This window comes from Calidris pugnax, unplaced genomic scaffold, assembly GCF_001431845.1.
Source record: "Calidris pugnax isolate Ruff unplaced genomic scaffold, ASM143184v1 scaffold44, whole genome shotgun sequence".
Taxonomy (NCBI): domain Eukaryota; kingdom Metazoa; phylum Chordata; class Aves; order Charadriiformes; family Scolopacidae; genus Calidris; species Calidris pugnax.
Window position 1 is genome coordinate 12875123 of NW_015094506.1, and position 22410 is coordinate 12897532.

At 36.5% G+C, this 22410-nt stretch overlaps 2 protein-coding genes across 3 annotated transcripts in view; one reads left to right on the forward strand and one right to left on the reverse strand.

Moving 5' to 3' along the window:
- Positions 1–3660, reverse strand: part of TMTC3 (transmembrane and tetratricopeptide repeat containing 3) — a 33556-nt gene extending 29896 nt beyond the window's left edge. For both annotated transcript variants that reach the window (XM_014963745.1, XM_014963744.1), the window contains exon 1: positions 3535–3660. The gene's annotated coding sequence lies outside the window, so the exon portion shown is untranslated. The remainder of the gene's footprint in view (positions 1–3534) is intronic.
- Positions 3661–3751: 91 nt separating this feature from the next.
- Positions 3752–22410, forward strand: part of CEP290 (centrosomal protein 290kDa) — a 53039-nt gene continuing 34380 nt past the window's right edge. The window contains exons 1-20 of the mRNA XM_014963629.1: positions 3752–4012; positions 6540–6596; positions 7219–7339; positions 7478–7555; positions 8330–8399; positions 8589–8635; positions 9019–9162; positions 9423–9476; positions 11185–11337; positions 11697–11879; positions 12243–12332; positions 12409–12531; positions 14349–14472; positions 14945–15117; positions 15612–15774; positions 16429–16529; positions 16622–16709; positions 17191–17303; positions 20359–20443; positions 21772–21914. Of these exons, the coding sequence (XP_014819115.1) occupies positions 7238–7339; positions 7478–7555; positions 8330–8399; positions 8589–8635; positions 9019–9162; positions 9423–9476; positions 11185–11337; positions 11697–11879; positions 12243–12332; positions 12409–12531; positions 14349–14472; positions 14945–15117; positions 15612–15774; positions 16429–16529; positions 16622–16709; positions 17191–17303; positions 20359–20443; positions 21772–21914 (2034 nt within the window). The 5' untranslated portion in view covers positions 3752–4012; positions 6540–6596; positions 7219–7237. The remainder of the gene's footprint in view (positions 4013–6539; positions 6597–7218; positions 7340–7477; positions 7556–8329; positions 8400–8588; positions 8636–9018; positions 9163–9422; positions 9477–11184; positions 11338–11696; positions 11880–12242; positions 12333–12408; positions 12532–14348; positions 14473–14944; positions 15118–15611; positions 15775–16428; positions 16530–16621; positions 16710–17190; positions 17304–20358; positions 20444–21771; positions 21915–22410) is intronic.

Sequence of the window (22410 nt, forward strand, 5' to 3'; positions counted from 1 at the left end):
TTCTTGAAAAGCTTTGAAAACAAACTAATCAGCATTTATACACATACCTAATAATAAAATGTGGCTTCCCACTCTCCTGTTTGGAGTTCTAAAACCAGTGAAGAGATAGACATACAAAAAAAGAGCTGCCAAAAATAGTTGTGCATCTTATTTACTCTGGAGACATGTACTATGATAACCATTGAGGTCTTGAACTGCTTAAAACGCATTTACAGTTCACACAGAAAAACGCCAAATTATCAAAGTTGAATGAAAACAAAGAACTGTTAAAACCCCTCCTAAATTTACTTTTTATACCAGTGAGCAACAAGTTCATCTAAGAGCTGGTGGCTGAACTAATTAATATCAGCAGAGATACATATAATGGGTTACCCAATCCAGTAGCACAGTCACTTAAAAATGGCATTTTAAGTCAGCTTCTGAGGCTCTGCTAATATCCTAATTTGTCTTGCCTAATTGCTACCCTTTCTGTATTTTTATTTTTGGCTAAATTGAATATTCTTTCTGCTAAATTGATATGACTCTTTAATGACAGAAAGAGATCATAATTTTGTTTCTGTTGTCCCTTTCCAACTCAGCCTTTAAATTTACCTTCTCTTAAAAATGTCACTCCAAGGTACCACTCCAGTATAAAACAACTTAGAAGCACAGCTGAGATTTAAATGATTGTGTTTACGTCCCATGTAGGAGAAGGCAAGTGCTATTTGGGAAGACAGGAAGAGGAAGAATACAAAATATCCCTGGATTCCCCTTTCACCTTGTTCACATCCTAGAGCAGAATAAATCCAACAAGTTTTATTGTGGCAGCCTTCCCCTGCAAATACTACAGGATCAATAGGAATGGGACCAATCTGAAGTACTCTTCACTCCTCAGCAAGACAGTGGCCCTCAGCCTTCTCTTCATACAGTTCTGAATGATCAACTAGATGTGGAATGGCAGCTCTGACATGGAGTCAGAACACGTTGCAGACCAGAAGGAAGACTTCCCAGGGGGGAAGACTGTGAAGAGCTTGCCAGCAACCAAGCAGCTGAACTAACATTTTAGGGTACCCTGGTACAACCAAGGATCAAAACATAAAACAGTTTTTAAAAGGGTGAGATGAAGATACTGGTTTAGCTTCAATTTCTTCAATGCAACTGGTGCAACAGTCAAAATACAAAGCACATAGGTACGGTTTGTATTCTGTAACTTGAAATGATTAACAGGATCTCACACTTCAAAGTCAAACCTTTGTGGGGGGGGAGGGATGTTGTTGGGTTTTTATTTTTTTGCTATTTTCAAACAGTAAGAAAATAACACCTACATAACTACATAAGATGTGATTTGTTTCCTCACAGGACACTGATGCAAAAAATAGTGTCTCAAAAATAATGCTGATCAACATTCTCAATATTCTAGAAACACAACAGCAGAAACTGCATGTTTACTAACTGCAAAGAATAAACAAACAAAAGCCACATGGGTGGCATAAGCTGAAAAGACTGTCTTTAGACTCTGCTATGCATGTCCTTATTTAGTATGCTTGGTCTGTATACAACTTCTTGCGGTATTTTTAATAACATTCCATTGGGTCTTTCATATTGTAGTTTTTGTATTAGCTCTTTGAAATGGCATACTCTTATCAAAACTGTGGTTTAACATGGATGTCTAACTCTTCTATCAGGGGGCGGTCAAGCTGTGTACTACGGAGCTAATATGTTCTTTGGCTCCAGAACTACAAGCATGTATTCCCACTAAAAGAAGATCCACTTACACAAAGTTTGTCACGCGATTAGATATGACACAGAAGAAAAAAAAAAAACTAATTCACTTGCTTTAAGACTTTTGAACTTTTTCTAATTTTGTGTGAGGTTAATATTTCCATTCTTTTCACTCTTTTTTCACTTTTGGAAGTTTTCATGCCCACCTCAAAATCCTTTTTAGTTCTGCATCAATTTTATTTACTAGCTGCACTACACAATTATAACCTAGATGTGGTTTCACTATCAATATATGTAATGGTGTATTTTCTGCTGTTTCTATAAACAGAGCAACACTCAGAAAATGCTGAAGAACATTAAATAAAGCACATCTAATAGCTACACGGGCCTTAAGAGCTTGTTAACCTGATAAAAAAAAAAAAGAGCTCCTATTCAGAAGCATCTTTACATCAATGGACTATCTGTTTTTTGTATCACAGGGGGATCAATTTCCTTAAAACTCATCTTGTAGCAAGGCAGCATTATTCTCTGTGTATCAGCTGCTCCACCTATAAAAGTTCCTCCTGCTCAGAAATCATTATTTTACGCTCAAACATAATGAAATTTATTTTCAGTAACATTTCCCATTCATGGAATATAATCTGGTCTGTTTCCCTCCTTAACTACACAGTTTGTTTTCTTACCCAATACAGAGCTGTAATTAACAAATCTCTGGCTGACCTATGAAAGTCTTTACTTTCAATCAAGAATTAAGAGTTGTGCCACGACTAGAACAAGTTACGTAACTATAAGGAGTGCCAAGCATCTTGCATCTTGTCAGCCTTCATTAAATATCAACATTAAGCAAAGAAAAACGAAAACAAAAAGTCTAAAGATGACATTATGAACACCTTTCTCTTTCCATTAAGAAAGAAAAACCAAATTCTCTTCAGCTTTCCACAGCTGTTGAGTGAATACAAAAATAGAGAATCATAGAATTGTGTAGGTTGGAACGGACCTTTCACATCATCGACTCCAACCATCAACCTAACACTGACAAAACCATCACTGAACCATGTCACTAAGCACCATGTCCACCCATCCTTTAACTACCTCTGGGGATGGTGACTCCACCACTTCCCTGGGCAGCCCATTCCAACGTTTCATAATTTTTTTGGTGCAGAATTTTTTCCTAACATCTAATCTAAGCCTCCCCTGGCACAACCCAAGGCTATTTTCTCTTGTCCTATATCTTGTTACATGGGAGAAGAGACCAACCCCCTCTTCTTTCATCCCATTGTTTGTATCCATGTAGCTAAAACACAGGATCCCAAACTTTCTAGGCATCAGACTACTACCAACGCTCAGGCTTCCTCGCTGGCCACCAGGACTCAATGGATTCAAGTAGTTTACAGACGTGAACTCTCCCTGTACTGCTCTGCAAGCCACCTTCTGTGTTCCGACCATTACATACCCACACATAAAGCACACTCCATGCCCGGACAACGCTGCAGCCCTCCGGTGAGCCAGTCATGCGGCAACCAGCGCTCTGCCCGCGGCCCTGGGCGAGACAGGGTAGGCACGGCCCGGTCTGTGGGCAAAAGAGGCCGGGCAAGCGGCCACTGCCAGCAGGCCTGACGGAAGGGAGCGGGCCGGTGCCCCGCTCAAGCGGCGCGGAAGCGCGGCCAGGGGCCGAGACCGCTCCGCAGGCGCGGAGGGCCCATGGCGGAGGCCTGGCCAGGGAAGCGAGGCCCACCCTCCGCTACGGGGAACTACGGCGGAGCAGCTGCCACCCCGCACCCAGGCCTCCCGCACCCTCCTGTGGGGACACAGACGCGCCACTGCCCGCCCTACCTGAGGCCCCAGGGCAAGCGGCCTCACCGGTACCGGCACCGCCGCCCACAATTCCCTCCGTCACCTGACGCGGCGCAGACGCCCAGCACCGCCACCCCCGCTCCGGCCGGCAAAGGCTGTCGGGAAACCCGCCCCGTCTGGGACGGCGGGGCGCTTTGCGTGCCGGGAGCTGTGGTCCCGGAGGCGCCGCGGTGCAGGCTGGGACGGGCAGCTCACCCCCGGCCCGTTGCCCCAGTGAAGCGGTTCGCCCGAGCGGGGTTGCGCCCTGCCCCGTCCGTCTTCCCCTTGTCCCCTCTCCTCTGTGGCCGTGCTGTACCTCGGGACTGGGAATAGCCGGCGGGCGCCGTGGGGCTTGTCGTGCAGCCGGAGCGCTGACTTCCCCAGCGCCTCAGGAGTATCCCGGGTCTGCCGGGAGCGGAGCCGGCGGGAGAGTTTGATGGCGTCGCCTAGCAGCGGCCTCCGCCGTCCTCGGGGAGCGGTGAGGCCAAGGGGCGGGAGGCAGCTGCGGGGAAGGGGGCCCACGTCGCCGCGCTCTGCGCTCCCCCCGACAGCCGGTAGACGGGCCGGGGGCGGCGGCGGCCGGTTGGGGCCTCGGGTCCCGGAGCGGAGCGTCCAGGCGCAGGCACGGTGGCAGTGCGGTGCCTGGAGAAGGCTGCGGGCCGCTGTGCCCGCTCTGGACTGATGCCTCAGTCGATGAAGGTGGACACACAATAAGGCAATTTGTTAATTCAGCAGAGTGGGATGAAATGGAGGCAAAATTGTCTCTCAGCAGCGTCCTGGAGGGAGCGTGGTCTGTCACTGTAGCATTCCTTGGGCTGTGATACACAAAGTGGAAGACAATCGGAACACCTCACCAGTTCCCATTTTGGCCATGGCTTTGTGGTTAAGAGCGCTTTGTAGAGCCGGGAGATGAGGGCTAGTCTGGGTAGCATAATTTGAAAATCAGAAGTAGCTTAAACTGGGTTAGTCCTGGTAAACTACTGTGGGCTTAGCAGGGAACATTTCCCACGTGACTCTGCTGCTTCTTGGTATTCAGCCTTGCTCAAGTGTACATGACTTTGTGCTACACATTGTACCCACTTTTATGGAAAAAGAACAGCTGTTCCTGCTAGTGCTTAATTGCACTGTGATGATGAGGTACCTGCATGGTAGTTTAGCTGCCTCTTTACATGGTTTCCTGTAGGCAGCACAGGACAGTATTGTTGTGTTGGAGCGAGTCCAGAGGAGCGCCACACAGATGATCAGAGGGCTGGAGCACCCCTCCTGTGAGAGAGTTACGGTTGTTCAGCCTGGAGAAGAGAAGGCTCTGGGAAGACCTTATAATGGCCTTCCAGTACCTAAAGGGGGCCTACAGGAAAGATTAGGAGAGACTCTTTATCAAGGACTACAGTGATAGGATGAGGGGCAGTGGTTTTAAACTGAAAGAGGGGAGATTTAGATGAGATATTCAGAAGAAATTATTTACTGTGAGGGTGGTGAGATTCTGAAACAGTTTACCCAGAGAAGTTGTGGATGCCGCAACCCTGGAAGTGTTCAAGACCTGGCTGGATGGGGCTTGGAGCAAACTGATCTGGTGGGAGGTGTCACCAGATCTGGTGAGGCTGGAACTAAATGATCCTTTCCAACTCTAGCCATTCTACAATTCCATGATTCTGACAGTACTCGAACATGCCTACCAGACCTCCTTTTCTATCTGTCCTTGCTGAATATTGTAACTTCTGGCCATTTTATGTATATTTGATTCCCTGAGTAAGTCAAGAAGATCTCTGTGTGACTAATGTCAAATGCACATCTCTTTCGCACTTTTTGTAGAGAAATGATCTTGGTGTCTCACCACACAGATCATGTGTCAACTAAAAGTACAGGTTCTCATTGAGGGGAAGGGATGAGGTAAATTTTTTGATGAAAATCTCTTCTGTTAAGTAAGTTCTCTCTTATTGTCCTTAAATAGGTACATACTGTGGAACATACTGTATGCTTAGGTTGTGCCCCTCACGCCTTACTGGTCTCCCAACAAGTTGAATTATTTTGTTTATGTCCAGATATCTCTCCTTTTGTATTCAATTTTAAGACTGATACTTTCTTAAGACATTATTTTAAAAGTTAAGAGAAAAAGTGATTTGGAAGATGGAAGGTAGGAAAAGATTGACAGTAGCAAGGTTGTGTACCTGCTTTTAGAATAGTTTTGATTGTCGGGCATTTCATATCCGTAATTCTTACATCTCATTGTTTAAGGAAAAAATTAGTATGTTTTTAAAAACCAACCCTTAAACAAGTATGTTAATGAAATCAGATAGTATTCAATTAAATGGAGAAGTAAGAGTGCCACAATCACTAAGTGCCTGTATGTGATTTTCTTATATTTTCCTTTGCCATCTGTAACAAAGCAGAAAAGCAAAAATGTATATATGATGTCATCCTTATGAAGTCATGGATTATATGGAATACATGTTTTCTAAAACATTTAGCAAACACTGAAGAAATGGTAGATATAGGAGAGCTCTCAAGTAGTTTCAGTATTTGAAAAAGGTGAGGAAATTTTTCAAGTCTTAGAGCTCTTCTTTCAGACTGCTTAGGCATATTTTTGGGCATGTAATACCAGTTCAGCCTTTCATTAAGGAGGGAAGTTTCATTTGTTGAGTCTTTAAACAGCTGAATGATGAATAGGACGTATGATGGAACAGATCTCAAAATACCATGCTTAGCATAGAGCATGGTTGCAGCTATTGATTGAGCTTGATTTTTTTTTTCTATAAAATATATATCCCTGCTGTGTTATTAGTTTTTTGAATAATAATGAATTTAATACTCTAGTTAGTTTTATTTCTTTCTAAATTTTCTTAACCATTTATGCCATATTCACAATTTAGGGAAATAAGTAGATTTAAAAATGTTCTATTTTAAATTTGTCAGGATCTAATTTTTGAAATATTGATAACAAAGGCTAGAGACAGCTTCAGAGAAGAGACTAATCCAAGACTTCCAATCTCTTCTGCCTTTTTCAGATACCGCGTTGACTTTCAGCTATAGGAGAAGTCACTGTGGCCCACAGCAACCAGTAGGTAAGCAGTAGAACAAAACTATGGATCACTTTCAGATTGGATTTTTGTAAGTTTCAAGGTTGTTTACTGTCCTTTCTCAATTCAAGTATTCTAATCAAAAGGAAAAGATATTTAATACAAGAGTTTAATATCTTAGAAATTAATGTCAAGAAATGGATTATCGTAATATCAAACTAAAGCGGGTATCGGTCGTGTTTTAAATATTAGAAATAATGATTTTGAGACTATGATGAGATATTTATCCTGCAAGGGCTGGTTCAAAGGGCCTTTGCATGTGTTTGTTAACTTAAAAATACCACATTGAGAGGTGGGGAGGAAAAGAAGGGTATTAAAGTCAAAATAGAGGTATCACGTGTGTTCTCATTTTCACTGTTAATGTCACAACTTTCTCAGGTATGTGTGGTCTAATTTTTAACTTAAAGACTAGATGGGTTTACTAGAGTCTCCTTGCTTGCAGTAGACCAAAAATGTGAACACCATGTTAAATCAGTGTTCCAAAAGCGATACAATTAATTAGAATAATCTTATCAGGTTCAGTGGTCAGCCTCCTTTAAGTCATTTGACATTGGAATTGATCGGCATTGGTAATATCTGATAATTGTTACCTTATTTTTTGTTCCAGGAAAAATTATAAATTCAATATGGCACCCATTTTAGATTGGAAGAAGCTTATGAAAGTTGATCCAGATGCTCTGCCTCGTCAAGAGGAACTAGCGGATAGATTGCTGGAGACCATGTCCAAGGTGCTCAAGTGAAAACCAGAACATAGGGGATTTGTTATGCATTCTTCCATGAACTGTCTGGTCCTGCACATAGATAAATGATTTATTTTGTGGATTTCTTTGATATTTGTGTAAAAACACAGTTGTCTCTTTCCTTAGGTTGATGGGAAAGATTTAAAAACTGAAACTCCGGAAAAACTGATACACCTTTTTAAAATTACTCAGTCACTAATGAAGGTTTGTATCAATCCTTACTTTCTCCAATTCTGCAGATGCATTTGTTTATTTTTTGTTTAAATGAAAGCATAATTGCTCTCTTTTTTTTCTTCTTTTTTTTTTTTTCCTGAATTGATAACAGCAGTTACTTGTAAGAACATTTATATGCTACATGTGTGCTTACATTAGAGTAGTAGCTTGCAGCTGTTGGGATTATGGTATGTAGCAGTGGGAAGTAAAGCAAATAGGACAGACATAGTCATATAGTTAAGGAACCTTAGTTTTACACATGGAAAATGTAAACAAACATCTCGAAAATTGGTTAGATGAGGTAAGTTATTGGTAGCGATTTTAACTTTAATAGTAAAGATTTTGTGGTAGATTGATGGGTTAGAGTAAATAACATCACCATGAGTGAAAAAACACTGCCATCCTAAAACCTTTCTTATAACTCTGTCATACTTCATATTTACTCAAAAGTGTATTGAAAGCAAGAAATAACAGCAGCATGGGTTAGTACCTTGGCTTAAGAGAGGCTTTTTCACTGTTGTCAATTCTCAGCAGTACGTGTTTGAATGGTTAGATAGCCCTGTAGAATAAGTTACTAAAGAAGATATTTCAACGACCTTAACTTCTTAATTGTCAGAATGGGAAAAAATGGCTTCATTTGTTTTAAGAGAGAAAATCAGTGTTCTAAATGTTTTCATTATTTTAAACATGAGGTCTATGGAACAGTCTTTTAATTTATGTTAGTAGTAAATATTTCTTTTTTGTTTACTATGTTTTTTTTCCCAGATGAAAGCTCAAGAAGTAGAACTGGCTCTAGAAGAGGTTGAAAAAGCTGGGGAAGAGCAAGCCAAATGTGGTAAGCAAGCTTTTTTATGCTATTTTTGGGCTTTTTATTTTTAAGTTTAGGAAAGTGAATAAAGTACCAACTGCTCTGAAGTCAATTGTTTCAGGGAAGCCAAATATTTAAAGACTAAGGTTAACCATTGTTGTTTTATGTACTTTTTACCTTCTTGAGTAATTCACTCTTTCTGGTCTATTTTAACAGAAAATCAGTTTAAAACAAAGGTGATGAAACTTCAAAATGAATTAGAGGTATGTTTTAAAATGTTGTTATTTTAGAGTGCTGTTTGGAGGGTTTTCTTAAATGAGGATTTTTAGACTAGTATTTTGCTCTATTAAAGAGGTCTACTGGTCCTACATTTTAGATAATGCTTTTTATTGGCTTTTGAGTATTCACCAGCCTCAGGTTTGCGAAGACCTGTATGTACAATGATTTTTTTTTTTTTTTTTTATTCTTGAATAAATCCCATTTATTTTTAGAAATTTCTGGGTTTTGTTGAAAGAAGCTAGTGAGCCCTTCCTCTTGCTTTTCCTGAGCATTAGGAATGATACTTTCAGCATCTGCATTATTTTTTTAGTTCTGTCTAATCCGATGAACTGTGCTATATTTATAATGTTATTTTCATGCTCTAAAGATGGCACAAAGATCTGCTGGTGGTCGTGACACTCGTTTTTTGCGTGATGAGATCCGCCAACTGGAAAAACAATTAGAACAAAAAGAGAGACAGTTAACAGATATAGAAAAAGAATTGGAAAAGGAGAAGAAAGTGAACGAACAGGTAAGAATCATAGGATCATTGAATGGTTTGGGTTGGAAGTAAGTTTAAAGGACTTCAGCTTGATATCTCTAAAAGCTGTTCTGGCACATATTTTGAAATGTTGATGTTCTGAAAAGAGCCTCTGAAATTAAAAAAAAAAAACAAAACCACTGATGAAATAGGACCACTGTGCATTCATTTTCTGTTTTTTTTCTAGAGGTCTTTGTTTTCATAGTTTGTGGCGTTAGTGATACATATAAAAGTTTTCTGTCTTGTTCTAGCTTGCTCTTCGAAATGAAGATGCAGAAAACGAAAACATCAAATTAAGGAGAGAGGTTAGTAAAGAATTATTGGTGAATTACTATATTTTTAATTTATTTATTTTTATTTATTTATAAATATACTATTAGCTTTCTGTACTTATAATCTTTGGTGTGATATGATGTTTAATTCTGTTTGTTGTGATTTGATGTGTGATTTCTAGCTGGAAGCTGAAACCACGCAGCTGCTCTCACTCTCCCCAGTTGTGAGGGGGGAGAGAATCAGAAGAGTAAAAGTGGGGTAACACCTGTGGGTTGAAATAAAGACAGTTTAATAGGTAAAGGAAAAGCTGCAAGCAAAGCAAAATGAGCAATTCATTCACTGTTTCCCATCAGCAGGCAGGTGTTCGGCCTTCTCCATGAAAACAGGGCTCCATCATGTGTAACAGTTTATTGGGAAAACAAATGCTATAACTTCGGATGTCCCGCCTTCAGCTTGTCCCTGTCCAGTTTTATATGCAGAACATGATGCCAGATGGCATGGAATGTCCCTTTGGTCAGTTGGGGTCAGCTGTCCTGGCTGTGTCTCCTCCCAACTTTTTGTGCACTCGCAACCCTCACTGGTAGGGCGTCGTGAGGAGCAGAAAAGACTTAGCACAGCTACTGTTTTACCAACACTCTACCAGCTGCTAGTTAAGAAAGTTAACTCTATCCCAACTGAAACCATGACATTCTCCATGCTTTTGAATACGTCCTCGTTAACCACCATCCTTCTTCCCATCCTTTGATATTATACACAGATACCATTCCTTCAGTCAATTGACTACTTCTGTGAAATGTCTATAAATATCCATAAATGTCCATAAAATGTCCATTAAGTTCATCCCATCCATGATCCTGGGCTCTATCTGTCACAGCAGTCACCCAGGATAGGAAAGGTAGTGGGTTCTGTGGAGTTACTGGGCAACGAAGCCAGCTCAGGTCAGGTCACTGCTGCACTTGCACTGCTTCTTGTAAGGCTTGTTCTCCCTTGGTTCAGGTGGTTCCAATGAAACTTAGTTAATTGAAGTCAGGAGGTGTCTATGTTTGAATTTACAGAGTTCTACTGTGCATTAATTTTGTCTGGACTTCGTGTTTTGAATTCTTAAATATTATTGACTAATAGATTTGATGGATATTAGACAGAATTCAGTTTATGCTTGCTGCTTTTGCTAAGATTGTCTCATTGGTCAAAATAAAGTTATAAAAAGTCAAAAGTTAACATAACAATAAATGTAGAGTTAATGTTCTTTGTTACTAGAATTTTTTTAATCATTCTCTTAAAATATTTTTTCTAGCTGTTTTTAGAAAAAAATGCATGTTTTTGTAGCATTTAATACCTGTAATTTTGGCCTTTAAGAAAATAAAATAGGGAGGAAAACTTGAGAATTATTTCTCAAAATGCCCTTTTATGTATGTGTGTGTATGTATGTATGTACATGCATGCACAGGTAAATAGAAAACTCTGTTTTGTCTTTATGTTGATTCCTATTTAGCCTTCTTAAAGCAAAGATAATTTCTAATATTTTTCATGCTTCATTCTCTTGGTCTTGTTCTCTCCTTTTTAATCCGAAGAAAAAACGCATAAAGAAAAAGGTGAGGCTTCTAAGTTTTTTAAAAGCAAACTGTAGGAATTTGGATGAGTTTTGACTGTCTTAGCTCTTTGTGTTAGCTTGCTAGAAAAGCAACCCCTTTGTCTTCAGCTCTTCAAAACAGATTTATGTTTGGATTGCTTTCTGTGCAGAACGAACAATTGCGTCAGGATGTAGTTGACTATCAGAGGCAAATAGATTCTCAAAAAGAATCAGTTTTATTACGAAGAGGAGAAGATTCTGATTACAGATCACAGTTATCCAGAAAGAACTTTGAGCTTGTCCAGTATTTGGATGAAATTCAGGTAAAATCTTTGCATGCTATTGAGTCTTTACTAGACTGGTACTGACGGTGTTTTTTACAGAGCTATGTCCATTTACAGATCAAGTTATGTGGAGTAAAGGAATTTGTAATGCAGTTGGGTTCTGTGATGCGTATAGTCTGCATCTGTGAATCTGGCAGAAGTAATGAAGTTATGGCAACAGGAAATGTGTGTTTTACTTGCTGTTAGGATTTGTTGAAATTAATGATCTAGAGGTGAAATACTCTCTTCTGTGCTAATATATACTTTCAAATCTTACATTCAAGGCAGCTATCAATTACTGGGTATTTAGGTATTAAGATGTGCACTTTTTAAAAGCAGCTTTTTCTTTAATTTTGCAGAATTTGACCGAAACTAATGAGAAGTTGGACATTCAAAACCAAGAAATGAGGAAGAACCTTGAAGAATCGGTGCAAGAAATGGAGAAGATGACTGATGAATATAACAAAATGAAACGAATTGTGCAACAATCTGATACTATTATGGATCAGTTAAGAAAAGAGAAAGAACAGTACAAATTTCAAGTAAGTACCGACTTACATTATTAAATGTAAATTTTTTTAGGTTTATGCTGTATTGTGGTATTTTAGTGTAAATTAAATAACATTCAACATATCCAGTTAAAAATACATGCTCTACTGAAATAACACTCTCTAAAAGTAGTGTGAGCTTTACATTTGATGAAAATTTTAAAACTTGAATGCAGATCACAACATTTTTTTATACAAAATGTTAGTGTTACTCTCTTCTTAAGAGTTATGATCTTCCCTTGCTACCGTAATGTTAATCTGTTAAATTGTATGTGCTTGACGTAGTGTATTTATACATACACATTGGTTAAGCAAAACATTTTTGTGATATGATGTTAATCCAAATGGCATTTCTAGGTTCAGGAGCTTTCAGACCAGCTGAAAGCAAAGAATGAGGAAGACGATCCTCTCATGGCAGCTGTAAATGCAAAAGTTGAAGAATGGAAGGTACTTTTTTAATACTTTAAAAATTATTTTTAGGAATTATTTCAAGTGTTCTGATGGTATTTTATCTTCTTTTCAGAAAATCTTAGCTTCGAAAGATGATGAACTCCTAGAGTATCAGCAAATGTTGTTTAACTTGAAAGAAAAAATGAAAATGGCCCAACTTGATGTAGACAGAAACAGTATGCTGGCCCTTCAGCAGGTACAGTCTATGTGAGAAATTGCACACGCAGAAATTACCATTCACTAAATATGCTAGTGACCAAATAATTATTTAGTCATTCATAATTTGTAAATACCAAAATATGTGTTATGTTTCAGAATTATGAGACAGGTTGATTCATTCTGCTACAAAGTTAGCTTAGTAGACAATGGGCAAAAGAAGCTTCTCTAGTTGTATGTGTGAACCAAACTCTTGATAGTTGGTTCTGTTACTTTCATGTTTCTCTTTTCTAACGATTAGTAGAGTGATTGCTTCTTAATGTTTTTAAATTATAGCTTAGTTTCTGTCCTCTAAATTTGTTAGTTACAGAAGAGTCTTACCTAGTGGTTGATTTTCTGTGTTCCTTTGTCTCACCTGATGCCACACTAGCAGCATGAAGTGTGTGTTTCAGCCCATGGTAGAGCTAGCTGAATTTAAGTATCTCTCATATTCATGCAAAATTACATAGTTCTTTATAATTTTGAATTTCCCCGCTTTCTTAAAAAACATGAAAAGAATGAATAAATAATGCGGTCCCTTAGGAACCCTGAAATATACATTATGGGAAACATACTGTATGATACCAGGATGATTTCCTGCCTTGCTTCAAGTTTTTTGAGTGAATGATATTTGAGCCATGATATTTGTGTTATATGTTGGGCTCTTCTAGACTGAGTGGTGTGGTGAGATGTATTTATGCAGTCTTCTAAAACTAGGAAGGGATTCTCTCAGGAGGAAAAAAAACCTCAGGAACAAATCAGCCTTTGATGACTAGAAGAGAAAGGCAGCTGAAAGTAACATTAATAAGCAGTTGTAGACTGTGTTTTTAGCTGACTAGATGGCTGCAGGGGTTTATTTTTTGGATGACTGTCATCAGCGTGACATTTTTAGCGGTTTTGTGGAAATGAGCATATTTTTTAAGCAGACAAAAATTGAAACAAATTTCTGCACTCAAAATGGACAGAGCCTGTTATGGTTCAGTATATGTTTACATTCTGAAGGGTTATGTTTAGCTGCTTACAACTTTGTTAAGCTCTACCTTTAGACTTGAAATGTGGTTGTATTTGTTCTCTAAGAAAGCTGAGCTTTTGTTTTTCATAACATTGATATATAGTAAGGTTGGCAACTCTAGAATTTTTTTATCTTTTAATTGCTTTCTTTAACTTTTTTTCCAGTCTTTTTTATCTTTTTCCTCTTTTTTCATTCATCACAGAAAAAATATTATGCTCTCTGTGATATTTCTAAAGTTCATGTATAAGCACAGAAATAGAATAATATAAACAGAAGTCACTTTCACAGTCTGTGTGTACTTATGGATGTATATGCATGCAAAACAAGGTGTGACAAGAATTTTTAAAAGTTGGATGGCTTGCTGAAAGGCAGTTTGCAATACTTATGTCACATATGATGGATTGTTAGACCTCCCAATCTTGAACTTGTGTCTCTTGGTTCCCACTGGCAATTGTTTATGAGGAAGCTGTAAGAAACCTGTATCGTATGAAACATTTACTCATACATTGGCTTAACTCTTAGAGAACTGTTCTATTTAAAATTGATATACTAAAATACTACTTTTTTATTTGAATGCTATATTTTTACTGTTTCTTCTATTTTTTCTGCTTTGCCTTTGTATACCCAACTTCTAGATAATATCTGAACTCTATGTTGTAAGTACAGTATATTTGCTTGTTCTGTAAATTGTTTTGTATTAGCTACTTTCAATTTCTTCATTTACTGTGTGGTGTTCTGTATTGGTAGCTTGCCAGTCAGTAAAGAAGAATTCTTTAATGGAGCTTCTTTTTTTTTGGTGTGTGTAGGGAGTGCAAGAGCGAGATGCTCAGATAAAATTGCTTACTGAACAAGTTGAGCAGTATACCAAAGAAATGGAACAAAATGCATTTGTTATTGAGGAATTAAAAAACAATCTCCAAAAAGATAAAGGTAACATAACCATTTTATTTTAAGATCTATGAAAAGGAAAATAAGAAACCATGAATTTACTGTACATTCTTTTTTTTCTCTAGAAATACAGAAAAAATGTTTGCAGTATTTGAGTAATATTAATCTTTAATTTTTATGTTCATTCCAATGCCTAATAAAACTATTCCTTGTCTGTAAAGGTTAGAGCATAATATATAGTCTCAGCTCTATCAAGAATTGCAAACGAGTAGTTGCATATAATTCAAAAGAAATTCTGATGTCACTTATGTGTCCTCCTCATAAATATTTTTTGAATTAAAGAATGAGAGAGGGAAAAAAAATATCTTTCGTATGTAGTCTTTTGTAATTTGAGTAAAAAGAGCAGGAAATGAAGATCTCCTTTATAACATTATCTGAAGGTTTGTTTTTTTTTAATTATTTAATGGCTGATAGCAAGAATTCCTAGTAAACAGATCAAGGATTTTCTTTCCAGGTCACTCATCTCTTGCTCAGCAGAATCGGATTGGGGATATGCAAGAAAAGTTAAAAATGCTAGAAGAGAGAACTAAGGAGGCTGAGAAGTCAGCAGAATTAGCAGAAGCAGATGCTAGAGAAAAGGACAAAGAGCTTGTTGAGGCTCTGAAACGAATGAGAGACTATGAACTGGTAAACAATTTGTTAGACTGTGCAGGGTATTTCATCATATTTTTAAGCAATCATTTGTCCTTCCATTTTTATTGACTGTGTTCTAATTAGAAATTAAATGAATGATTTCTGATGCTGGGGTTTTTTTTTTTCTAGTCTTTTTCTTTCATGATAACATTTAGTGGTCACTGAGTGCATGCAGTTTGTTAGCTATACTTAATTTTTAAAAGTTGTTAGTCTTAATATATTTATATGGGCTTCTGAAGTCTGTTGAACAGTAATTGAAGAGTCAAGATATGATTCTTCGAAGGATCATGTAAGGAGTAAGAAGACTCCATTTTCAAACATGTGGAGACTCCTCTGTTGTCAAAAGACAGATTTGTAGAATCTGCTTTTTGTTCAGTAACTTTTCACTAAGCATAGTGCATAAGAAAGATAAAGGTTGAAAAACATTAATAATTTATTTCTTATGTCTTCTGTTGGTTTGTTTTAACTTCCCATTTGTTTTTTTACAGGGAATATATGGCTTGGAAGAGGCTGTTGCTGAAATAAAAGATTTAAAAAAGCAAATCAAAATACGAGATCATGAGATTGAAACATTAATTAAGGAAGTCAATAAACTTGAACTTAAAATAAATGATTTTCTTGATGAAAATGAAGTACTTAGAGAGCGCTTAGGTATGCTGTATCCATTACATTTTCAGTTATTTGTTTTCCAAGAGTTGAAATAACATTATTAATGGAAATCTTTTACTTTACCAAGTAACTACTTGGAAATAATTTTGTGTTCAAAGTAATTCTGCTATGTGTAAGTAGTTTTAGTTAGAACAAACTGCATGATTGTTGTATGACTAACCTGGAATATACATGACTAAACTTGGCTTACAGGTTGCTTTGAAAGTAGGAGAAGAGGTTTTGTAGTGCTTTTTTGGTTTTCGTTTCTCTTTGACTGTACACTCGTTAATTAACTTCAAAATACAGTATTTGGAAAGCATAACATACTGAAGTTTTAATGCTAGATCAAAAAACACAGAGAAAAATTTGGACAGCCTTTTTTTTTATATAGAAGAATATAAACATAAATATAGTAAATTTTAGGTGGCATTTTATTACATTGTGGATTTTGAGTAACTGAAGCTTTCTTCTGGTTTTATTATATGGAGCACAAGATATGTGTAGATATATAGAAATATAGATACTCAACTATCAACTTCTTTTCTTTTATTGCTACTTGACTACCTATATTCTTATTTAAATTAACTACATTCTAATGATTACTAACAATAATGTTCCTTCTTAATGAATAGTTACTCAGCATATACTGTGTTTTAGGTCTTGAGCCAAAGACAATGATTGATTTAAATGAATTCAGAAGTAGCAAAACACTGAAGCAGCAACAATATAGGGCTGAAAACCAGATTCTTTTGCAAGAGGCAAGTGATAAATCCTCTTTTTGCTTAAGAGCTACGCAATATAAATGTATTTGAATTAAATGAAATGCTGATCTGTGAATATTAATATGCAGATTGAAAGACTAGAAGAGGAGAGAGTTGAACTGAAAAAACAGGTTCGTAAGCTGGCTCAGGAGAAAGGAAGAAGAGCTGCAACAGTAGGTAGGATTATTTTTTTTTATTATATACTGTCCTTTCAAAAACATGCTGTCTATGTTTATTAATGTAGCTTTGTTATATTTAATAATTCATTTAAATTAGAAGGGTAAATACGTCTCATGGAATCTGTAGGAAGAGGTGAGTGGTTTTGTATTCCATAGTCTTAGAGCTCAGTAGCTTTTTGACTTGTGGTGGCCAGTAGTAGATCACTGAATTGTGTCATTGGGTTGCAGTTCTTAGATGCAGAATGGTTTTGCCATGATTTCTAATAAATGTATGTAATGTATGTGTTTCAAAAATCTTAAAATTTCAGTTCTGTGCCACTCGGGGTAGCATAATGTGCTCAAATGGAAAGGTTTATGGCTCCTTACTTTGCAGGTAGAAAACTAGGGCTCAGATATACTAAATGGAATATATTCCCTTGCTTGGAGACCAATTAAAAATTCATAATTCTTTATTACTTGTGCATTTACTTGTGATTTAGGACTGGATGCTGGTGATATGCTGATAAGTGATAGCTTTATTGAAGAGAAGGGAATGAGTGAAAGGAAGTTGGATTTCTTGAACAGGCATGATATTGCTGAAGTACAAGCAAAGGTAGGTTCATAAAGCAAGTGCATAAACATTTCATGTAATTCTCTTTCAAAATAAAATAACGTTATCTTGTCAATCTCTGTTCAAATATTTCTCTAGGTGCTTTTATTAACTGCTTTTTAAAAATCCCGAAATTAATAATTTGTAATTTTTTTAGAAGATTGACAAATATTCTGTATTTTTTGTGAATATAGGCTAGCAGCTTGTGTAACATGGAAAGGAGAAATACACTTGCCGATAGAGGAGCACCAGTTAGACTTTTGAAGTCGGAGAAAGATATAGCTGAAAACAGTAAGGCTGTGAGAAATCTACCTAGAAGAGCTTCTGGCGTACTTCAGAATTTAGGTCATTTGGGAAAAAAAAGAAATACTTCTTTGGTTCATTTAAGTTCAAAACATGTGACAGAGTGGCAACTAGTTAATGACAGCTGTGATTCTGAATCTCTTAGCATAAAAGAGCTTTTCGTATCACCAGAGCTACAATGTATACAGACATCAGGGATAACAGATTGTACAGACAACACAGAGATGTCAAAAGACTTAAAGTCAGACTATACTGGTTTGTTTTCTGCTTATCAGCGAGAGTGTCAGACCTCAGAGGTGAAAAACCAAAATTACGGAAACAAACCATCTTCTCAGAATCAAGTGTCCATAACTTCCAATTCAGACCAAACAGATCAGGAACATTTTTGCGCAGGACTAACTCTCGGCAAAAACTCTCTTATTTCCTGTGCATCTGCTCTTGGAAAGCCAGTAACACACAAACCACAAATAATGCCATTGAAGGATAAGCAGGACTATTCGCAAGTAAAGTTTTCTGATTTAGCTGCCTTTCAAGAAAACAAAGAAGTAAAGAAATGCCTAACAGAAGTGTTGCAAGTAAAAACTTTGGAAAGCAGACTTGAAAATGGACAATCAGAGCACTCGGGTCAGGTAGATCCTGTTGAAAACCTCATAGAACAATTGAGGAGAGAATTAGCCCTTCTTAGATATCAGGTGAGACACCTTTATAGTATATATAAGTTTATATCTATTGCAGTTATTTAGAAGATAAATTCAAATAGTAAAAATGTGTTCGTTTACCTTCATCCTTACTGATTACAGCTATTGTATAGTTCTAAGAGAATTGGGCTCCTTTTTTTTTTTAATAAAAAGAATTTGCACTTTATTTGTTGACATAGGATTGAAAAACGTAGGCATATATTTTCATTCTGCTGGTGGAAGAAGTTTGCACAACAGCTGTGCACATGCACATAGATGTGTACGAAGAGAGAATAGGTTTTATTCTAAGACCTTACACACATCTGTGTAAACAGAGTAACCATCTTTTTTCTTACTGGTGCATACAGCCTTGCATCTCATTGATTGGTATCAATTCTTGCAGCTGTATTTTAAACAAAATAGTTTGAGGGTTATTTTTAAAAATTCTCCTAAATAAATACAGAGAAATAAAAACGGTAATTTACAAGCCTTAGTTGAATGAAGTAGGGACTGAATCAGTCCTTTGGTACGAAAGACAGAAGATGAGATTTCTGTTAAAGGGTACATGTTATTTAACTAGAGGACATCTCCTACCTCCAGAAACAACAGATGGTGTAAAGTTAGACTTTTAGAATGAGAAAGGCCTTTCATTCTGGGAAACATTTGAGAAGTTCCTGAGTTCATATCCCTGCCACCTGACAAAGATAATGTATATCTGTTTTCAGAAAAAAAAAATTCCAGTGAAAAATTCCATTGTTTCTTAAAACGATTTCTAGTGATAAAATCTTTTAGATTCTCAAAAGGGTTTTTGAAAACTTTTAATAATCAGTGAAAGGATGGGTTGATTTCAGGATGCTTGCTTCTTTTTTTCACATGATAAATCTCAAAAAAAAATTCTTCACTCGTAACTTTCTGTATTGGTAGCTTGAAATGCTGTGTTGGTTTTTTGTATAGTGGAGGCCATTGCTTTTGTTGCTAGAGATATGTTTGGGGCATGATTCAAGCCAGTCCCTCAGAGCCTCATAGACTTTTGATCTGTTGTTCCAACTGCTGCATGATCCAAGAATACATGTTTCCCTAGACGGTGTTGGCCGGGGTACACCTTCTGTAATTCTTCCAGTGAATCCATCTCAGTTGCCATTGCATTTCAGGCAGGAGATTCACATGTGGGCTGTGAAATTTTCATTAAGGCATACTCTAAATTTGAAGAAAGGCTGAGACTAGAACATGAGACAAAAAAACCCCAGAGATTCAAATTTTAGCTGTCTGGGAAAAATCATCTAAGAATGTGATGAGTAAACAACATGGTTAAAATGTATAAGAAGCAAATAGGTCTTTCCTATTTTTAATTAAAATGTTTTGGAACTGATGCCATTTCTGTTGAGCCTGTTGAGCCATGTAATAGATCAGCAGAAAGTTTAAGTCTACATACGTCAGGCTTTTTTCAATTATACAACAGTTTTTCCATGCTATAGGAGTGTGCTTTGCTGTCATAATTTCTGTTAAAATACTGTGTTAGCCAAGTGATGAATGCCTTTTTCAGTAGAAAAAAAAAGTGGGGTTTTTTATATTTTGGAAGATAAGTTTTGGAAATAATTTTATTTTTTTTTTTTATAGAAATGGAGATAGAATCCTATACTAATAACTTACTGTTGGGTTTTTTTAGAATGAGCAGATATCCAGAGAGTTGTTGATGAAGAATATGCTAAATAGTTATACAGACTTAAATCTTGAAAGATGCAGAAGCCAGGCAGTGCAGGTAGTACAAGTTGTTTGTTTTTTTTTTTTAAAAAAAAAAAACACCAAAAAACGACCCAGGGTTAATATTTAGAAAGCCTATTCATGGTTTAATAGTTTTTCCTGATACATTTATTGCTGTGAAGATAAGACTATTTCTTTGATTGTTCCCATCTACATAACTCCTCATTTTGGTTTACATACTGTGTAATTTCAGTGTTGAATATTGGATTACCAATATTTTCAAGTCTTTATTCTCATTTAACCACAGTCTTAATGAAAATTCTAATACTAAAATTCCCAAATCACAATTTTTGAGTCTTCTTTGGTCTTTTCTTTAGAATGAGCATCTTGCAAATGAATTAAGTGTGAAAGAGAGAGATTTGGAGAAGAACAGGACCGTAATAGCCAAATTTCAATCAAAATGTAAGTTGCAACCTGTTTTAAAACCAGGGAATATTCTCAGGTACCTGCAGATAGTTTGCTTATTTAATTTTTCTGGTTTTGTAATTGTGACCACAAACACCTGTCTTTACAGAGCTTTTTTAAATGCAGATTACTTTGATATCTTTCACAATGGTTGAATTTGCTGTGTACATAGAAAGTTATTATACAGTTATTCTGATATATTTCTCAACTGTGGAAATTATGGTTGTGAATTGGTCCAGGTGTGAACACAAAAATTACAAAACAATGAATCTAAACGGCATTTATGACTCTTTTTAAAAAAAAAATTCTCTTTATATTAGTGTATATCTTTGTGTGTGTGTATAAATACGTATATAGTGTTGCTAATTTAAAACTTAAATTAGTGACAGTACGTGAAGCATAACTTATTCTCAATAAATATATTAAACTGGTATCTCTCATGTTTTTCCTTCCTGAATCAGACCTAATAAAAGCTTTAAGTCTGTGAGTGATCCCAATTATGATAGTTACTCAATTTACTTGGTAATTGTACTGATTTCCTGGCTCCAAGGAAGTGCTGGGGAAATAAACTCACTGGCTGCATACATACTTATATATGTTAGCTGAAGTGCACTGCTTGTGCACTCCAATATAAAAATAATGCTAATTTTTATCGACGAGAATCTTTCCCCCCCCCTTCTCCCCCCCGAGAAAACTGCCTAAACTGCTCTAAATTCCGCAGTTCACTCCTGGCTTTTCAAGACAGTTAGCCATATTGTTAAGATGCAGAGAATGTTCTTACAGGTTTGTTGGGTTTTTTTAAAAAAAGTTTCCAGACTCCTTGCTCTGCTGGAAACTCTGGAATTCCACTGAGAGGTTAATGGTGGCAGGAGAACTGTATGTCTTGAGAGTCCTTATTACGGCCAAATAATTTAAATGTTCTTTTTTTCCAATCTGCAGCAGGAATTCAGGATATTCCTATATACTTCATTGTTAGCCCCAAGCACTTCCAAGATAGCCACACTTCTGGATTCATGAAAGCCAGTCACACAAGCTTCTTGAAAAATTAAAAACCTGGCAGGAAACATTGAAGACTGGAATGTTCAATGAAGTCAAATTTGTTCCCATGAAACATCTAATTACTGTTTTATTGGTATATCTCCAGCAAAATACACTCTCTGGATGTTCCTAGCAGTTTCACTTTTATCTTCCTAATCGGTTATGTCTATATATAATATGAACATTCTTTTTATATATCAAATCAACAATTATTAGGATGAAATGTCCTAGGAAAATTTAACTCCTTTTTAATTACTTTTAAGACACATTTACATTTTTTATTACAGTAAAAGAATTATCAGAAGAGAATAAACAACTTGAACAAGGAATGAAAGAAATATTGCAAGCTATCAAGGAAATGCAGACAGATCCTAGTGTGAAGGGAGGAGAAACAGCCTTAATAATCCCTAGTCTGGATCGTTTAGTTAATGTAAGTTTTATTTCTAAAGCATTATTTAGTTTTATAGGATTTATAGGCTTTTTTTTTCCACTTCAATTATTGGGTTATTGTATAATTAAATAGTAGCTTCCTTATATATACACTTCCTAGGTTAAAAGTAAGAGTACTTTGTGTGATACCTCTTTAAAAATGCAAATTAAAAATATACAACAACAAGATATTACCAATAAAAATTTAATCAAATAATCTTCGGCCAGATAGTATAAAACTGTCTTTGGCAAATTTATTGTCTCAGTCATAAAACTTGGGTAAAAATTTGTTTGCATGTCTTTTATCTCTATGGGACTTGCAGGAAATGTCTAAGAAAAATTATTTATTCAAATATCTTGCAAAAAAAGTTACAATTTTTACAGGAAAATTTAACCATTTAAATCACAGTCTGTGGCAAATATACCATCAGGAAACAAATAAGTAGATTTTAAAACATGAAAATCTCATGCTTTTTACTAATTTCTTGTAGTCTAAA